Below are 19,843 nucleotides of genomic sequence, written 5' to 3' on the forward strand. Positions count from 1 at the left end.
TTTATTGTAATCTATGTATTCAAGTGTAATATGTTATATTGTAAAGGGTAATAATTATTGTGTATGCTAATTTTGGAAGCTGATCTTCCAAGAAGGGCCATGATGTTCAGATGAATTGTCATTCTCATTAAGCTTGTTGCCATGCAGTGTGCGCATGCGCAGTGTGAGTCCGAGTTGTGTCGTGAGACAACGTATGTGTGTTGTACGCCTTGTCATATTCGTGTACATTTGTGTGGAACCCTTCATTATATTCAGTGTTATTTACATGCTTCACGTTATTAAAGTATAAGTTAATCTACGTATCAGTTTCATTTGTACCAGAGTGAAACTGACATACGCGAAACCACACACCCAGGAACTAGGAACCTATTCAACAACAATAAATTATATTCAGAAAATATTACATTTCTTTCTTATAAACTGACTGTATTTACCTGTCACTGAAGCACTATTTGATCCATCAGTCATTTCTGTACTCCCAGTATCCAGGGACCTAGAAGAAGCATAGCATTATTACATGTAATGAACTTTAATTAGCAAACCAATCACTATTATAAGTAACAGTTATCTATTCAGTAAATTTATCAATAAAATATTAATTTTATAGTATACATTGTTGCTACTCTGGGTGGGTAAATGTTACTTAACATATCTTTCAATTATTTCTAACTTTCAGTAACTTGTTAAAAAATAGTCCATACTCTTCCCTATCAAAATATGAACAAAACTTGTTAGTAATAATTTTTTTTCTTTATTTAGCTTTTATCCTACAAGTTAGAATATATCAACTTATTTTCTTGGTGGGATAGTGTAAGTAAATAATATATATGTGTACATGTGTACACACATGTAAACACAAACACACATACTGTTTTCATCTATTTATTTTTTTCAAATGCAAGAGCATAGCAACTTTAACATTTTTAGATATCACTGAACTGAAATTAAAAAGAAAATGAATATGAGCTTTTTGAATTAAAAGCAATTAATTTGTGCTTTTTATTACTTTTTCTTTCTTCTCTGAACATACAAAACTAACTTTTTCTGCAGCACCATTGACTCACTTTGCCTTTTGAAGTAAATTCTCTCTTGCTTCCAGATAATGTAGTTCAAGAGCCTTTATTTTGTCATTACCAATATTAGTGTCAAATCTTCCTGACAGTGGGTCTATTTGGCTGATGAATTCAGACCTGTGTCGAAGTAAGTAGTTCTGTAGATTTCCAAACTTGCAGTATTCTACAATTAGCAGAAGTTCACCTTAAATGAAATGCAACAACGAATATATTTATCAATAGAAAACAGAAGTGAACAACGTAGCAATGTTTGCATTTGAAAATAGTTTTTGTTTAGCTTACATGATCTTGATTACATATATTATCTGATAGTAGTTGATAAACTCTAGTGTTTGTTTCGCCAATTTCTGTGGCAGAGTGAACACAAGCATTGATGACAGGGTTCTGGGTTTGAATCCCAGGTGTTCTTTGTGAGTGTCTGTTTCATCAATTTCATCATATTATCATTCATCCTCATCTTTGTGATTAGGCAAGAGTAGCAGAAAGGAGAAGTAAAATAAACCAAATGAATAAACTACTGTTTATTTATTATTGAAAATGAGAGATACATTATATTATATCTTATAAAACCTGCAAATAATCATCAGAATGAACATGCTTCACATCCAGAAATATAATGGTATTGTTATGTTATATTATAACAATAACTTGTGGCTCTACAGCCCGTAAGGGCCTTGGTCTATCTCCCGACTGCCAGTCTCTCTCCCACAGTCCCACGTCCAACCCTCAACCATTATAGGAGATTTTCCAGACTGGGTTATGGTACTCACTCGTAGCTCCCCAATTTCCTTACAATGGTGGGTTGCCACCGGCCCTATACATAGGTTGAAAACCCAGAGATTGATCCCATGCTGTCCTGCAGTCGGAGCCAAAGCACAGCACCTTAGACCGCACGGCCACGGAGGAGTTATCAAAATATATTGACCATATTTAGGCTGTATAATGCATGCTATTTTCAATTTTGTCATTTGTTTAATGTTGACATAAAATCTGGTTAGATATCATACAGAACTAATAAAAAATATTTTTATACATATCAAAGTTAGAGTAGGTCTTGTCCAATCTGACTGCCATGCAGGGGACCCAAACTCCATTTTGAGGTGCGAATTTCCCCATCATAAGTCATAAATGGAGCAGCTTTGGGGTTTACATAACCTCTAATAAATAGTTACCGGGGTCACCCTGGGGGAGTGGGGTAAAGGTGGCTGGAGCATGGTGTTGATCACATCACCTACACAGATGGTTGTGACTCTGAAGGTGTGGCCCCTAATTTCACACCCCTTCCTCCTATACCATTTCCATGACATGTGTAAGGGTAGCCTTACTTTTACTTTCCTTTTTATATACCGTAGTTCATCCAATCTAAGGTGCAGGTTTTTGTCAGATTTTAGATGTCCAAAATTCAGGTGCGCCTTAGATTCGATGGCATTTTCGATTCGATGTATATACATACTACAATATACGTATTTCATGCACGTACAACATAGAATCTATTGCAATCTCTAATACCGGTAGTTACAAAGAGTAAATATTTTTTCTTAACTTTCCTTAAAATTACCGGTAGCTGCAATACAACAATCAACATTTCGTTTTCCTGATAACAAAATGATGGTGAGAGTGATGGTGAAAGTGATGCTGAAAGTGAAGAGACTGATTGACAAAAAAAAATGTAAAGACAGAAGTTACCGATGTTGCAAGGTAAAGTACCATATACCGTATTTGTAAACAAATAAACATGTACCCTATAAATGTTTAAATATAGACCGCAAAGATTAAAATATGAATGTCTTTGTGCATATTCCTGCACCTAAAATTCGAAGATTTTTTTTTCTGAAAAATGAGGCCATGCTTTATAATGTGGTAAACGTGAAATGTAACTGGTAGCCCTCTAAGTAGTTCAAAGGGCATGTAAAGAGCTCACTAGTGTGCATATTCTTACAGACTGATGTGCGGAACGATGCGATTTCCCAACACTTTTGCTTTTGGCACTTACAATGTTTTAGTCCTCAATTATTTATACCTTTGAAACAAACAAGACAAATAGGAAGTGAAATAGAATACATAAATATCAGTACTTCAAGACGATGGGAATGCTATCCCCAGCTAGCAAAATCTGCCCCTCCATGTTGCATTTTCACCATGTTAAACCACGCAAGGATACCCCCACATTTTTCGACGCAAACAAACCTGCCACCTAAGAATTTCCACTCAAAATACTAAATAAGTTTTCAAAAAATACAAAATAACATTTAATTTGCATATGAGACATAAATAAATATAACATCTCTCCTTAAATTTGAGGTGCAGGACCCCAGCAAATTTACAACATTGACATGTTTCCCAAGGTAAATCATGATCTTCAGCTCTGACATGAGGGCCTTCATATGTAAGCGATCGGCATGTGGCTTTATCATCTTCACTGCTACAGTAGTCTCAGCTTCCCCTTCAACGATGCCCTCAGCCGTGGCTTTCAGGACTCTTCCAAAAGCTCCAGAACCAAATTGACATCCTGAAATGCAGAGCAACACTGGTTTAAATTTGTAAGGGAAAATGATAATGTGCATATAAATTTGATTTAGTTGAGATAAAAGGATGAACTAACTTTGGACACTTTTATTTTCAAATTGAAGGGTTCTCACTGATCTGGAAATACTGTAAAAGTCATGGAAATCAACTCAGGAGTGAAAAAAATAGGGAATTTTGTAAAAACGTTCAACAACCTTAAAAATCACGTAAATTACATTTCATTACATTACATTCCAACTGCTTTGGGAATGTTTCATATCAAAATGTTCTTATATCATTTTTCATCATTTATTCTCAAAAAAGTTGAACAAACTTGATTTATTTTTATGAACATGCAAAGTTGAAGAAAACCTGGAAAAGTCAGGAGGTTCAGTTTTGCAAAGTGAGTGGGAACCTTGTACATGAATGATAATAGTAGTTGTCAAGATGTTTTGCTCCTTCAGTCATCTTAAAATCCTTACATGTGAGAATTCACTTATTATACTATTTCCAAAAGTTGCATAAAGCTTTAAAATTACACATAAGGATTCATATAAATTTGGTTGAAACTGATGCCAGTATCCACAGTTGAGATCGATTCTGATACTAGAGCACTGCAACAATTTCAAGTTGTTGAAAATATTTATAAAGATAAGTATTTCATGTCCTACACCATGGCTGTGTGGTCTGCTAAGGCTTTGGGCTTGGGCTACGGGACACACTGGTTTGAGTCTCCTGGGGGGAAGCGTAACAACTTTTCTCCTGAGATCTCAGCCAGTGTATGGGACCAGTGGCCATTGTGAGGAAACTGGGGAACTATGAATGAGCAGTGTAACCTGGTCATGGAAATCTACAATGACTTCGGGTTCGTTGAGATGACCACATATCACCACCTAACTGTTTGGATGATCTCCCACCTTCATGTTGAAATGAGGAGGGCAGCCATTGGATAGGCCTTGGCCCTCACAGCGTGTTGCACCACAGGTTATTATATTTTGTTATAAGTATTTTATTGCAACTACATCATAGCAATCTACCAGAGTTGTACTTTCAAATATTCATAGGTTAACATATGATATAATCAAAAATTTTAGCATACAACTCACCCAATTGGAGTTTGTCTCTTGGAAATTCATAGCTCTTATCATATGGCAGCAGCTCGATTTGATCATCAATGATGATTCCTGGACTGATACTCCACAGCTCCCTTCTCAAATCTCTCAATTTCAGCCAATGGCAGAGAGTTCTTCATTAAATTAAAAACAAAGAAAAACGAGTTTCATTGAAAATTGTACAAAATCAAGTCTGCAAGGAGAAAATTTACTCATCTTTGTAGAGATTATGAGAAGTAAACTAAACAAATAACATGTACACTTTTTTTTAAAGAGTTTATATATTGCTATGAAAAATGATGATAAATAAGAAAATATTTTTTAAAAAAATACGTAAAAGTTTTCAAATACATTTCTTGCATTATGTGTTTATTTTTCAAGAAATATTTTATGAAAGGTCATAAATTCAAATATTTGTGATCAGTAGTTTTCAGAAACCAAGTAGTTTGTTGTTGAATAAAGATATTGCCTTTCCATACGGCATATAGTTTTAGAAGCAATATCGGGTGGGGCCACGCAGAGAGAGAGTCGTTGCCAACCAGCCAATGGCAGGAGTGCAAAATTGTACAGTTAGGAAACTGCGGCATGCAAGTTAAACGCCGTGTCCTGTAGTTTTCTTGAGCACAACAAGTTTTCATAAAACTCGCCAATTTAGAGTTCATCACAAGATGGGGCAAGACATATTGAATTTACAGTCAAAGTTTTCATTTCTTGAAGAAACACTGGGAAACAACACGTATCAAAACACACACAATGACCCTTTCATTTTCCTTCCTTCTGTTCTTTTTCATTGTCATCATGTTAATAGCTGAGTTGTTATGTCCTGAGAAAACAATGGGTGTTAAATTTGTCTCAATATACACAATGACTCTTCATTATATGGACATTCTCCAACATCGTGAGTCTGAGTCAGTTTGAGTTCCTATATGCTTCAGTGATAAGATATTATAACCCTGTGCAGAAATATTCTCTGTATTATTTCACTGGACTCATATATACTTTGTATGCATTATATATAAAAAAATAGTTGAATATTGGACACAGTGAATTCTCTCTTTCCCTTCCACTAGCAGTTAGTTTGGCAACAGCGCAATAACACTGGGTGTGAATTGGCTGAACTCATGTTCCTTCTAAAAGCGTACACCGTATAGAGTCAAGAAAGTACTTAATGTGGGCCAATGTAAAATTCAGAAATGTAATAGTAAGGTTCTGTGTTATTAATGTTACTTAAAATAAACTATTCAATACAAAGTATTTAATAATATAAATTGACTTTAGCTTATGCCTTCTTAGTATTACAAAAAACAGGCCCACCAACAGCCCAATTAGTATAAGAAATGCAACCACAACACCTGCTATTATTGCCCCATTGGTTGCTTTTGGTTCTGAAAGAAATAACAATATTTTTTTTTAGAAAATGCAGATTATTATTTCCAGAAGCATGTCCCCAAGATTTTAGTACAATGAAATGAAAGTATGAATAACTATGTTCCTTCATCCAGCTACCTTTAAGGAAATTAAACAGAAATTCTAAGTCAATATAACCTATTCTCTGCATGACTCCACTCACCTACCTATTCCATTTAAAGACACACATAAAATTCTGATGTAGTTTGTTCAATAGACACACTACACATTCATTTTTTATTCACATCATGTATATATCTCTCCCAGAGCTATAGCTGATGGTGGCCTATTGGCCCATGCAGTGCATCAAGGTAAAAAGAGCACTGAACAAGCAAGAAGAAAAAGTTCGAAACTAATATATCTCGCAGCACTCTGTGAAAGTGTTGGTGCTTGATTAAATCAATATTATTATCAGTTTCCAAATAAATGTATCTAAATGTTTTATTTTCCGACTTTGCTGATAATGCATTTTTTCTATGTAAGTCACGTGAAGCTTATGGGTACTGCTTACAAGAAAATATTGAATACTGCTTGATTTATTTATTTATTTCGTCCATGAATCACATTGCTTGCTGTGATATCGAACGTGTCAATTTGTATTTACAATATCATAGACATTGCAATATAATAGTAAGTACAATGAAATACAATATATGTACACATGAAATATAGTAAAATATAGTGAAATATAGTCTAATGTGATAAAATACTAGAATGGAAATGTTACCAATTTGCGTTTACAACACCATGAGCATTACAACAATAATACACTGCCAATACAATGCATGATTATAGTGGAATACAGGGTGGCTCAATAAGTCACTTAACACCCTCAGTACAAGGCCACTGCAGCATGGAATGTGAAAATGGCGATGACCAATCATTGCCTGGTCAAGGGGGAACCACATTGACGCCACCCACACAGTCGGCGGCCATCTTGATGTCCGCCATCTTGAATTCAACTTCAGAATTTTAAATGGGAAGGGGGTCGTGCGACATATCAAAATGGGCTAGAATTTCACGAGAAATACAATGGTGAAGGTTGTTTTGACGTATCTTTAACCAGTAAAAAGTTATGACTGAATTCTTGTACCAATTTGCTCCTTTTCGAGGTGTTAGAAAAATGCCTTAAAATTTGTTGTTTAGCGCATCGGTAATGCATCGAGATCAAAGTGATGTCTAGGGAGAGAAGTTCGCATGCCAATGCACACGATTTTAATCGGATACATCCACGAAGAGCTGCGCATTATGAATGGTAGTCGCGAACAATTTACAGTGTGACACTTCCATTGAATTAAAAGTCCTTCACAGTGTCCTTCACCATTGTATTTCTCGTGAAATTCTAGCCCATTTTGATATGTCACACGACCCCCTTCCCATTTAAAATTCTGAAGTTGAATTCAAGATGGCGGACATCAAGATGGCCGCCGACCGTGTGGCTGGCGTCAATGTGGTTCCCCCTTGGCCTGATAACGATTGGTCATCACCATTTCCATGTTGTGTGCTACAGTGGCCTTGTACTGGGGGTGTTAAGTGACTTATTGAGCCACCCTGTAGAATAAAATATCATGGAGTATAACAATGAAATACAATATACGTATGTATACAGTGAAAAGTAAAAAAGATAAAAAATAAAGGAAAAAATGAAAAGATAATTTTATTATTGCATGCCTAGATATTCATTAATTGATTAAAAGCAATGTTCCAGTAAGTATTTGTATAGTTCTCTCTTAAAACCTTTGCAGGTTTCAATTGTTTTTATGTAGTTTGGTTACAAGAGAATTCCTGTGTACCTAGGTCCTTTTTCATATAAAATTGTATTGTGTACATCTAGAGGTGCTGAGGGGGTGCAGAAAGAAAATTAGGGGGTGCGATTCTGAGAATAAGGAAAACATGAAACATGCATGCAACCTTTCAAAACTGGGGGAGCAAGGTGCCAAAATGGGGGGGAAGGCAAGGACAGTTTACTTTCCCTTGGTAGATAAGGTTTAGCATAGTGTAACTGCATTCCTAATCGCCGCCACTGATTAACATAAATTACTGACAGAAATTAAAATATATGTGTGAAATATATAACTTTAGATTGACATTAATTTTTCATGGATCCTTGCCCTCCCCTTTGGATGTCCATGATGATATGTATTGAGTCTTCTACTCCAAGAAAGTGGTCATACAGTGTAAACATTCAGATACACATTGCAGTCTTATTGAACTATGTAGTGAAATACAAAACAAAATCGTCCTGCCCTTAAAAACACAATTTTTGAACCTTTTCAATGTAGCCAATGGAGGTACAAAATACATACTCCCTCTGTCCCATAATTATTGTCCGGTACACCTTTGTTTGTTGTCTCATAATAATTGCCTGATATTCAAACTGTGACATTGGTGTATACAGAAGAAGAACATGAAACAAGGGAATCAGTCTTACAACTTTACTACTCAAGGATCAGTACAAATTGTGCTTTCCATCTGTCTCTTCGTCTGTCATTTCCGTACTACCATTTTGGCATACCGGACTATAATTATGGGACAGAGGGAGTAGTACATTAGGCCTATACCTTCCATCTGCCACAGGACAAAACGTGAAGAGCACAGTAACTGAGTCATCTTTAAAATCCCTTCTGGTGCACTGGCTTGTCTGGAAAGTAAAGATACAAACACATTTGCATGTTAGGGAAAAATGTGTACCAAAGTTGGCAACACTGGCAGTAACCCTGATCCATACGACGAGGATTGGGAGTGAGTCGTCAATGCTGCGCTGAGTCTTGTGCAAGGAACACACATTGGAAATGGCAACGGCGATACCGAATCCTGGCAAGTGGGAAGTGCATGCCGTGATCAGGTTTTTGCAGGCACAAGGAAGGCATCCATCGGAGATCCACCGAGAAATTGTGACTGTGTATGGAATGTAATGAATTGTCAAAATGTGGCGAAATGGTGCCGTGCCTTCGCAGAAGGTCGACGTGATGTTCATGATGAAGAGAGAAGTGGGAGGCCATCCGTGATCACTAACAACCTTCGCAATCGCATTGAAGCAGAGGTGCATGTGAATAGCCGGGTGACAATTCGAGAATTGTGTGTGATGTTTCCTGACAGTCGAAAACCACTATTCATGAAGTTGTGAGTGGTTTAGGGTACAGAAAGTTGTGTGCACGCTGGGTCCCAAAACATTTGACTGACGAACACAAAACCAAACGACTGGGATATGCACTGGACTTTCTTACTCGCTATGCAGAAGAGGGAGATGTATTCCTGGACTCCATTGTGACAGGTTATGAAACATGGGTGTCCCACCATATGCCTGAATCCAAGCAGCAGTCACTGCAGTGGCGCCATACCCATTCTCCAAAAGCCAAAAGATTCAAAACGTCAATTTCAACCCGCAAGCTGATGGCAACCATTTTCTGGGATCGCCACGACATCCTGCTAGTGGAATTCATGTCGCCTGGAAGAACAATTAATGCTGAAACCTACTGCCAGACTGAAACATCTTCGACGTGCAATTTAAAACAAATGGAGAGACATGTTGTAAAGTGGAATCCGCTTGATTCAAGACAACGTCCACCCCCATGCATCGAATGTCACCAAGGATCTGCTTGCACAGTTTCAATGGGAGGTCCTTCACCATCTGTCATACAGCCCTGACCTTGCACCCAGCGACTACCACCTGTTCCTGTACCTCAAGAAAAATCTTGGTGAAAAACACTTTGCTGACGACGATGAAGTCAGGGAAGAAGTCACAAATTGGTTCCAGATGCAGGCGGGGGATTTCTACGATTCAGGGATACAAAAACTTGTTCCACGTCTGAACAAATGTTTGGACAATGGTGGCACTTATGTGGAGAAATAGCCTCTGTATCAGTGTATCCAGTGTAACTTTAGTTGCGAGCAATACATTTCTTTTATATCTTATTTTTTGTTTGTGTCTTTACTTTCCGCTTTCCGGACAAGCCTCATAGATCCCTGAACAGCTTCCTATACGGTTCCTTTGGTTTTGCCCCCATCATGATTCGTACAACTTTCTTTTGTAAGATAATGCTTACTCTTGTAGGCATTACCCCAGAATATAATTCTGTATTCATGATGGATGTGGAAAATGCCATTTAAAATTACTTACGTGAAATTTGGGAAATTTTGCACTTTAAAATTACTTACTTGAAATTTAGAAAATTTCGCACTTTAAAATTACTTACGTGAAATTTAGAAAATCCGCACTGTCCAAGAACGGATTAATGAACACGTAAAAGATGGCAAAAATGACACACCAAAATCAAGCCTCTCTCAATCCACTCCACCAACGACACCATCTCCTCCATATCCAACTTCATCCAACCGGCTCTGTCATAGAAACACTGTCAAAGAAACCCATGATATCATCCACCAGAAACCAGCACTGAACCTGGACAGTGGACAGGCACACCTGACTTGACACCCTGTCCTCAGAAAGATCCCCGACCTAAAAGAGAAAAGATGCGGTACACATACTCGACTCCCCTCCAGCCACGCGGGGAACAGGAAGTGCACCATTCCGAGCAGCACAGCCCAGCCCCAAACCACCACCCAGCAACGGCACCTGACAACAGGAAGCAGGCGACGCACAACAGCGCCGCTGAATGGGAGAAATCGCAACTACCGCCACCCAGGAACAAACAATGCAGTGACGTGGTACCATCTAGGCTTCAAACGCCGTACCATTTTGTGAATGAAGACAGTTGATCTTTGAAGTTAATAGGATTTAACCATTAAATTGTGCAATGCGGAAGTGCGAAATTTTCTAAAGTAATAATTCTGTATGTTACCAAGGATTGAAATAAGCTCAAATAAATTATTTTCATTGTCTCCAAATTTTTGGTAGCCTTTATTACTTTGACAGCATAGGTTATTTTGCTCAGTTTGCCTGCCAAATAGTTGATTTGTGATTCCCTACTCAGATTTCCATTGATCCACAACCCTAAAAATTTAACAGGTTTCTCATAGTTAACCACATTGTTTTGTATTTTAATAGAAGGGTTCCCTTGTGGTTTCCTTATTGCATGGTGAAAATTTAATGCTATCGTTTTTCAGTTTTAGTTTTGTCTGTTGAAAACCACTTACTGAGATCCTCTACTGTGTGACTAATTTTGGAAAGAAGTTCACTGTTTATGCTAGTCATCACAACGCTTGTATCGTCAGCGTATAAGACAGATCTCGCAGAGCTTAGATTTATTGTTAAGTCATTTATGTACAACACGAACAGTATTGGTCCCAGTATAGATCCCTGGGGAATTCCACATGTTATTTTACATTGTTCTGAAACACATGTTGTTGTGCACCTGCTTCTTTCATCTACATGCCTGATCTCTATGATTGGGTATGGTTTTGTAAGTACGATCAAAACCAATCATTTGCTTTGCCCCTTATTCCATACTGATTTAGCTTCTTTAGTAGCTGACTATGAGGCACTAAGTCAAAAGCTTTTGTGAAATCAAGAAACAACCCTATACATTGGTCCCTATTGTCTAACCGATCCCTCATGTATTATTCAAATTCAGCTGATACCATTGATTTCCCTCTACAAAATCCGTGTTGAGAAATGTTGATGATATTGTTTTTGTTCACAAATGGTGTGATTTAATTATAAAGTGTGCATCACAGGAAATGGACAGTTTTCAAATGGAGAATTGGAAGCAGTGAGAGGGGATATAGATAGAAGTAGGGTGGCATTTAACTCGCTTGGCCATACCTCAGTTTGGATCGGCTCGGCTCAGCGTGGCAGCAGTACATGCAATGATAGTTGCAGTCATGTCACCATGGATATTTGAGCATCGTTTGTTCACATGCGACAGTTTTGTGAAAAATGGCGAATGGATCCATGATGTCTTATATATATTTTTTTAATTTGCACCTGCTTGAGACATTAAACTTTCAATTATTTTCTCTCTCTGTTGTTATCCACAATCAGGTATGAAGAAGACACTTCCCCTCTCTCTCCCTCCCATCTTTCTCTTTCCCTCTATGCACTTGGACCAAAATAATGAACTTCTTACATTGTAGAATTTTGGGAGATGTAAATGTGCCAAAAATGCAACAAGCTTAAAGGAAGAAAATGCAATTAATACCACCAAAAAATGATAAAACACACTAAGGAACTGAAAAGATTTTGAAAAATAATCAATAAGCAAAAATGCTTTTAAAAAAGTAAAATTAAAACGATAGTCCTAAAGGCAGGCCCGTAGCCAGAATTGATCTCCAGGGGGGACTCACGGGTTATCAGGGGGCTTTGTACATCAAGTCCATTTTTCAAAAGTTTAACAGTATTAAATGAAGGTAAATTATGTGTGGGGGGGGGGGGTCCTTAAGCTACATAAAGTTTAGAAATATCACACAAATACTAAATTTTCTCTATATCTTTTAAAATATTGCTTGAAGTATTAATTGGCTGATAATTAAATCATCCTTTACTACACACTCCATACTACGTTAGATGATGGAGATATTTATATCACCCAAGAAAAAATTGACAATATTCAATCATAGTGCCTAGCCTAACATACATTTCACTCCCCGGCCAAAACAATAGAACTCCCCTTCGTTCCCAAAACTTGGGAGCTGTTAACCTTTGACGCAGATGCGGAGGGAATTTGCATAATGACATAAAAGTTGCAGATTTCCGTATAAATGGGAGGTCGCAACAGGTGCAACGAAGGTACAGATAAAGAAGCTCCCCTGTGAAGAAACTTTCCGAAGTCTAGAGAAGAGAATCTCCTAAATACTTGCCGCTACTTACACTTCTTATAAATAAGTTGAACGAATGTAATAGCTGCTGCTCATGCTCCCTGAATTTATCCTTCATCAAAGTTGCGAGCAAAATAATATCTGCTGTCTACATTTTCACTCTTCACTGAAAACAAATTACACAAAATAGTTTTACCTAATGTCAAGGGGGCTGACTGTAGTTCCAGGGGGCCTCAGCCCCCTCTGGCCCCTGCCTGGCTACAGGGCCTGCCTAAAGGTGGTCTTGGGGGAGAAAAAAAACTACTTCAAATTCTGAGCCTTACAAACTAAGATTTATTGCTAAAGTAATACATTACCATTTACTGCAAATGCTATTGTCCTTTCTTTACAACCCTTTTCATTGCATGCCTTACAAATCAAGAATCCAGTTTTTCTGGCCACAATTTGTAGATGACTGAGTGCATTATATTTGTTAATGCCAGTAGAACTGACTATCTGCAAAAATGTATAAGAGAACACATATTAATTACCATATTTAAAACAGGAAAGGGGGAAGAATTACATAAACCTCAGTTATTCATAGTAATGGATGAAAAAATTTCCTCATGAAGAAATTCTTCAATGAACTTCACACCGAGAAAGAATGTGGATGTTGACAAAGACAGTACAGCATGTCTTTATTGTACAGAAATATGTCAATACATTACAGGTGCAATCAATGCATACATGAAGAATGCACAGTTAATGAACCAGCACAAGACTATTTTGTTTGTGATCATTGCAGATAAAATTAACTCCCTATGAAATCTATCTGACAATTCTGTTTATAATAATATGGACATGTGATAAAAGTAATTTACAGTGTCTGTCTTGAGAAGATCATTTGCCACTTTCAAGTCAGTGTTCAACTTCTGTATCTTTCTGATCCCATTTGCCCCACCCACTTCTGAATTATTTAATTTCTTTTTAACATAGTGGTTAATTATTTCTTGTGCTTGAAGTAGCTTGAAATGTTCACAAATGCTCCACATGTAGCCTGGTAGAAGATCATTTTTCGCAAATAAATAATATGCACACTATGACATTTTCTCTCTTAACCCTTCACTGGTATACATGTGAGTGCAGTACTCACCATAGTATATAATTGTAAGCTTTTCAGGTCCAGATAATGGCATCACTTTCTGATCTTGTTTCATTTGTAATGTTTGTGGCCAGACGATATCAGTTACAGGTTGTGGCACTGCTCTCAGTCTGTGCAGACATGTCATTTTGATGATCGTCCGTAGGCCTCCCCAATGGCACAGTGGTAGCATCGTCACCTTGTAATCAAGGGATCCCAGGTTTGATTCCTAGTTGAGGCACATAGTGGTTCGGATCCCACTTTAAACTGTAGGTCCAGTCCCGACTAGGGTGCATAAAGTGGACTTAAAACATCAAAGAAATCAATGATGATCGTCCGTGATTGTTAGTGCCATGTTCACACATATACCAACAGCCTAACCATTTCTGTAAATATATTTTATTTCTGTGCCAAATGAATTCGGGTTACATCACTGTTTACTGTTTTGATTATTCAGTTATTATTTTATTTGACTCTATTTACTTCTTACTACCACTATTTCTGACTAAATGAATTTTAAAATCTAATATTCATCAAGAATAAAGAACAGCAGATCCAAGCATGGCTTGCTGAACCAAGTGATGGCTTGCTGAACTGAGTAATGAGAAAATAGAAGATCTGGGCAGAGTGTGTGATTCTCGGACCCAAAGTTAATGTCGTTGAGGAGCCATTGAAAAATGGTGATAACCAGATCAACCTAATGTACACCTGCCTCATCAACAAGTCATGGAACTTATTACTAATGCTATGCAAATTAGTTAACATCAATAGTAAATTCCAAATAACATTTTTGAAAAATGTTATGTTTTTCTTGATAATTTGTCTCTCATAATAGGTATAAGTAATATTGCAATACAAGAATATCATTTTGTTGTTATGTAATGAATAATATCAATTTTAACTTATGAATGATATAGAAGGTAACAAAAAAAGTTCTTGCCGTTTTTGACGTCCCAGTAATTATGCGCTCACAGAGAGGAAACGAAATGACACACATGCCTACCAAGTGATCGGGAGTTAGGCTGACCATTGACTGTCAGTAACACAGACACGTTGCGCACACACAGCAGTCATAGCTCGTCCAGTGTCAAAGAGAAATGGAGGTATCGAAGCAGCTTGTTCACGTGTGTTTGTTGTATGACTTTAAAGTGGACCTGTCAGCTGCCGCATCAAGTCGCCGCATTTGCCAGGCATTTGGGGAGAATGCCGTGAACGAACGCAATGCCAAGCATTGGTTCCAGAAATTCCGTTTGGGAGATGTGAGCCTTTCGGATGAACCTCGCAGTGGACGATAACATGTGTTGAATGACGAGGCCCTGAAAGCAGCCATCGAGGAGGACAGTGGTCTAACGTGTGATGAACTTGCAGAAAGGTTCCATGTTTCTGCTGAAACAGTCAGACTGCACCTGCATGGGATAGGGAAGTCATACTTGCTCACTGGTGATGAAAAGTGGGTCCTCTATGACACTCCCAAGCATAACAGACATTGGTTGTCACCACGTGACCCTGTTCCTCACACCTCAAGACCACCTCTGCACCCACAAAAGGTTATGCTCTCTGTATGGTGGAATTGTCAGCAAGTGGTGCATTACGAGCTCCTTCCACCTTGTCGGACCATCACTGCAGACCTCTACTCTGAGCAGTTGCAAAGGGTGCACTGTGCATTGCAGCAGAAGGATCCAGCATTGGTGAATCACAAGGGTGTGCTGTTCCTGCACGACAATGCCAAGCCACATGTGGCAAAGAGGACCCGGGAGACCCTTCAGCAACTTGGCAGGGAGACACTCTGCCATCCACCATATTCACCGGACCTTTCACCAACAGATTACCACCTGTTTCATTCCCTCGACAACCACCTCCGTGGGAGATCCTTCGCAAATGAGGGAGACCTGCGGAACACACTCACGGATATCTTTGCATCCAAGCCCGACGAGTTTTATCACCAGGGTATTGTGCAGCTGCAGGAACGTTGGCAAAAGGTGTTGGATGCTGATGGAGATTACTTCAAAACCTAAAGGTATGTACCATCCACTGTATTGCTCTTTGTTTATCACTGCTCTAGAATGGCAAGAACTTTTTTTTGGTTACCTTGTATATTAGGCAATAAATATTTATGAATGTGTTGAACGTAAAAAGCTATTTAGAAATGATAAAAAAAACAATGAAATTCATATGTGAGTGCCATGCTCACATGTATATCAATCATGTTACTCTGAAACACGTTTAGTACTGACCGGTAAAAGTGTCTCACCTGCCCCACTCTCCACTCTCCTCTAGTTGATATTGGTAGTTTTGTATGTCATGGTGAAGGGTGATCAATTAATTTTTGGCATCAAGGTGACATCACTATTTATTATGTGTTAATTTGTAGTATTGTATGCTATAATAATGGACAATAACTTAATTTTAGAAACCAAGGTAAGGTGATTAGCTTCTCTGATGTGAAAGGAGCGATTGTAATTTATTTTTATGTATATTGAGAACTTATTATCAACCTTACTTATCTCAGAGAGGAGGAGTTGCTTAATTTTAGATGTTGAGTGGCATTAATTGATGATTTATTACTTGGGGTTGATCAAATAAAATAACATTTTATTACACCAAAAAAATCAAAAAGCTTTCTTTGCTCATAATAAATATTACAAAAACATGTCATAAATCTATAAATGAATGCAAAAGATGAAAATCAAAGCAACCAATAAAATCAAAAAGATATGTTTGATTACGTTCAATTAAATAGCATTTTAGTCCAAACTTACATTACTTGAATTCAGCATCTCTTTCTCACAATCTTTACAGGTTGTAAAGAACCATGTAATATTAGGGATAGGATTTCCTGTAACCTCACACATTACTTCATATTTTCTCAGGTGTTCATAGTTTGGTCCATTGGAACACTTGGATAGGCTAAAAGAGAATACTGTGTTAGCTACAAATAAATGTCCAAATACTGGTATAAAAATCTTACATTATGCATAAAAATCACTACATATCCATTGTTTTTACTATGACTGTGAAAATATAACACAAAAGTAAGTTTGAAAATAATGTAACTCTTGTCATTAAAAAATAAAATATAATTTTTGAGAAGTAAATTCTACCTCACTGAAGTAAAAATGTCCTCTGACATCACAATTTAGGAAGGCATGCAGGCAAGGTTTTCTGCTCACCCTGTTAATTTAGCATGGGCCGTGAAAGCTACAGCAAAAATTCATTAGTTACTGTGTGAAACACAAGTATATTACAACTTGCAGTGCAAAAACACGTACTCCATATCTTACAGATGAATTATGTCCTAACGGTACAGCAGCATTTACTATAATTCAGCCACTCAGTAGAGGTTTTTTTTCATTAGACTGACAAAGCAATCCTGGTAACAGTCAATGGCTGATCATGTGAACTTCTTTATTGCCAATACATAGGTTCTGACTGGCAATGCCTTTTCTGGGATTACAATTATTTTCATCATAATTTTTGTTTGCAAATTTTAAAATAAAAATATGTTTAGAACATTCTGATTTACATATCAATTTCATCAATATGAGAGGTGACTATGGTAATAAGTAGTCCATGAAGTTTTTAACTTTCCTGCAGTAAACGAATGTTATCTTCAGATAATATATATTTTGCAAATTTATGTATTTATTCTTCTTTTATGTCCCTTTTCTGTCACTTTGTGTAATTGCAATGATGAGAACACATAGTTAATTTAGTATTCCTCTTTCCTTGCTACTTTTGGCTAATCATGACAATGAAGATAAATGATGATAAGCACCCACCCTCACTAACACCACCACAAACAACCAGCAAAATTTAAGTATCACCCAACCTGTCTCATTTCCACCATGTTAAAAAGTGTTGCCATGAGAAGAGACGAGACTTTGGTCTGTCTCATCTCGTCTCATGAAAATGCTATCTCATTCCATGTATCGTCTTGAAAATATTCGCTTAAGCCAAAAATGTCTCGTCTCATGAGTAACACTAATGTTAACCATAAAAGCATCCTCCCAGCTGTCTGCAAAGGCTCGAGCAGACATTCCCACACCTAAGAATTTCCACTCCAATGAAAACCACAGTCATGCACAAGTCGAGAGTCAAAACTAGAACATTTGGTTGTAAGTAGGGTTGGTACCGAGAGGAGTCCACCGGAGATGGGCTTGTAAGAATCTAGATGAAACAGGTGGGCTTGTAAAAATCGACACTAGACTGAGATGGACTTCTAATAATTGAAATGAGAACTAGAACAGACCCTATGGGACAGCCCTCTGGAAAATCAAGGAGAAAGTGAGATTTAGTGTACGAGATTCTCGATCTCATTCAAGACTTTGATATGGTATTGAAAAAGACAATTAAACCAAATTTACTCTACAAGGCAACTTCCTCAGATAAGTCAAGAACTTTGTGTATATTAATTACAACACCAGTTCATTCATGATAATGTTGATCACACATCACCCTGTAACTGGTTGAATGATCTCCCAACCTTGGCAGGTGGGAGTGAGGCATTACCTTCTCAATCTGAAAGCCTCATGGCTTGCTCCGTCATCAACTGGAGGCGAGATAGCCGCCATGTTTGGTTTGCTTCTTCGGAATCAATGTTGGACCTTTTTAGTGAATATGGAATTGTAATGCAAATTTAAGAACTGTAATCGAGTTTACATGACGTGTAAATATGCTTAAATGTGGAAGATGTATAGTGTATAAGTCTTGTGTACTCAATTGCAGAGGCAATTACAATGAAAAAGGTAAGAGTAACGTTCACATTTCTTCAAGATGTTGTTAAAAATGAGAAATTTTTAGGGCAATTCCATGTGATTCAGTCACTGCGAAAACATACAAGTTAAGTAACAAATGTTTTATACTAAAAAATAAATAACAGTAATAGTTCATGATGTAAACATTTCATGTGTCCAGAATAGGCATCAAATATACTCCTAAATGTGGACAACATGTCAACATTTTCTTAGAAATATCAAATAATTTACCCTGAATTACAAACGTTGGTTAATATTACGTCTACCAAAGCAATTTGTTAGTGTAAATTTTATGCAAGCATTCGATAAATTATTCATATTATTTACACAAATTTTCAGTTTCAAAATGTGCTTAATGAAAGAAAGCTATACAACGGGGCAAAATTGATACATGTGTACATTTATTCTTATTTTATCCCGCTTTATGCTTCTTTATGCTAATCGGAGGCTAATGGAAGATATGTTGTACATTCAAATACAAAGGTGCAATGTGTAACAAGAACTTCGATGAAATATTCGTTTGTAAAACTATCCAGGAACATATTATTTATGTTTCAAATACAAATGTTTTCACACAGAAAGAATTTTGTTACCTAGCTATGTTAATATGAACTACAAATGTATTAAATGTTTAAAACTGTTTCATATGAACTGCTTTTTATTCTTTGTCTTTGTGAAGCTTCAATGTTCGTAACTTTGATTATTAAATCAGTGATAATGTTTATTGTTTCATAATTTATTAACATTCTTCACGATTTTTTTTAACAGAATGTAAAAAACAGTGTAAGGAAATATTCCAAATGTTTATTTCCCAAGTGAACGTTAAGATGGAAATATTAATCTTCTTTTTTCTTCAATGAAACTCTTAAGTTATTGTCACAGATCTTACTAACCACAATGAAAAGATTCAATTTGTTTATTATCTTTCGATCAATAAAGTCAATAGGATCGAAATTACAATGTGACAAATGATTTAGGTTTAGTCTTTATCACAGAAATGTAACATTGCCCTTGTACCAATTTCTTTCGCTTTTTTAATATATAGAAATTAAAGTTTTGTATTGAGATTGTATAGCTACACAGAATATCTGCATTATCTGGTTGATTAATTTTGGATAAACTTAAAGACAATTTAATTGATTAGGTAACTTGGAA

The 19,843-nt window shown here is 36.9% G+C and overlaps 1 protein-coding gene across 1 annotated transcript; it reads right to left on the reverse strand.

Moving 5' to 3' along the window:
• Window positions 1–460: 460 nt before the first annotated feature.
• On the reverse strand, window positions 461–16,808 carry LOC146004119 (vascular endothelial growth factor receptor 2-like). Its single transcript, XM_083142784.1, has 6 exons — window positions 16,694–16,808; window positions 13,171–13,309; window positions 5,976–6,075; window positions 4,685–4,824; window positions 3,398–3,582; window positions 461–493 (listed from the first exon to the last, which is right to left on the reverse strand). Exons 1-6 carry the CDS (start codon window positions 16,784–16,786, stop codon window positions 461–463), a joined length of 690 nt encoding a protein of 229 aa, XP_082998910.1. The 5' UTR covers window positions 16,787–16,808.
• Between the last annotated feature and the right edge of the window lie 3,035 nt (window positions 16,809–19,843).

Source organism: Lepisma saccharinum, chromosome 21 (genome assembly GCF_977018435.1).
Source record: "Lepisma saccharinum chromosome 21, izLepSacc3.1, whole genome shotgun sequence".
Classification (NCBI taxonomy): Eukaryota; Metazoa; Arthropoda; class Insecta; order Zygentoma; family Lepismatidae; genus Lepisma; species Lepisma saccharinum.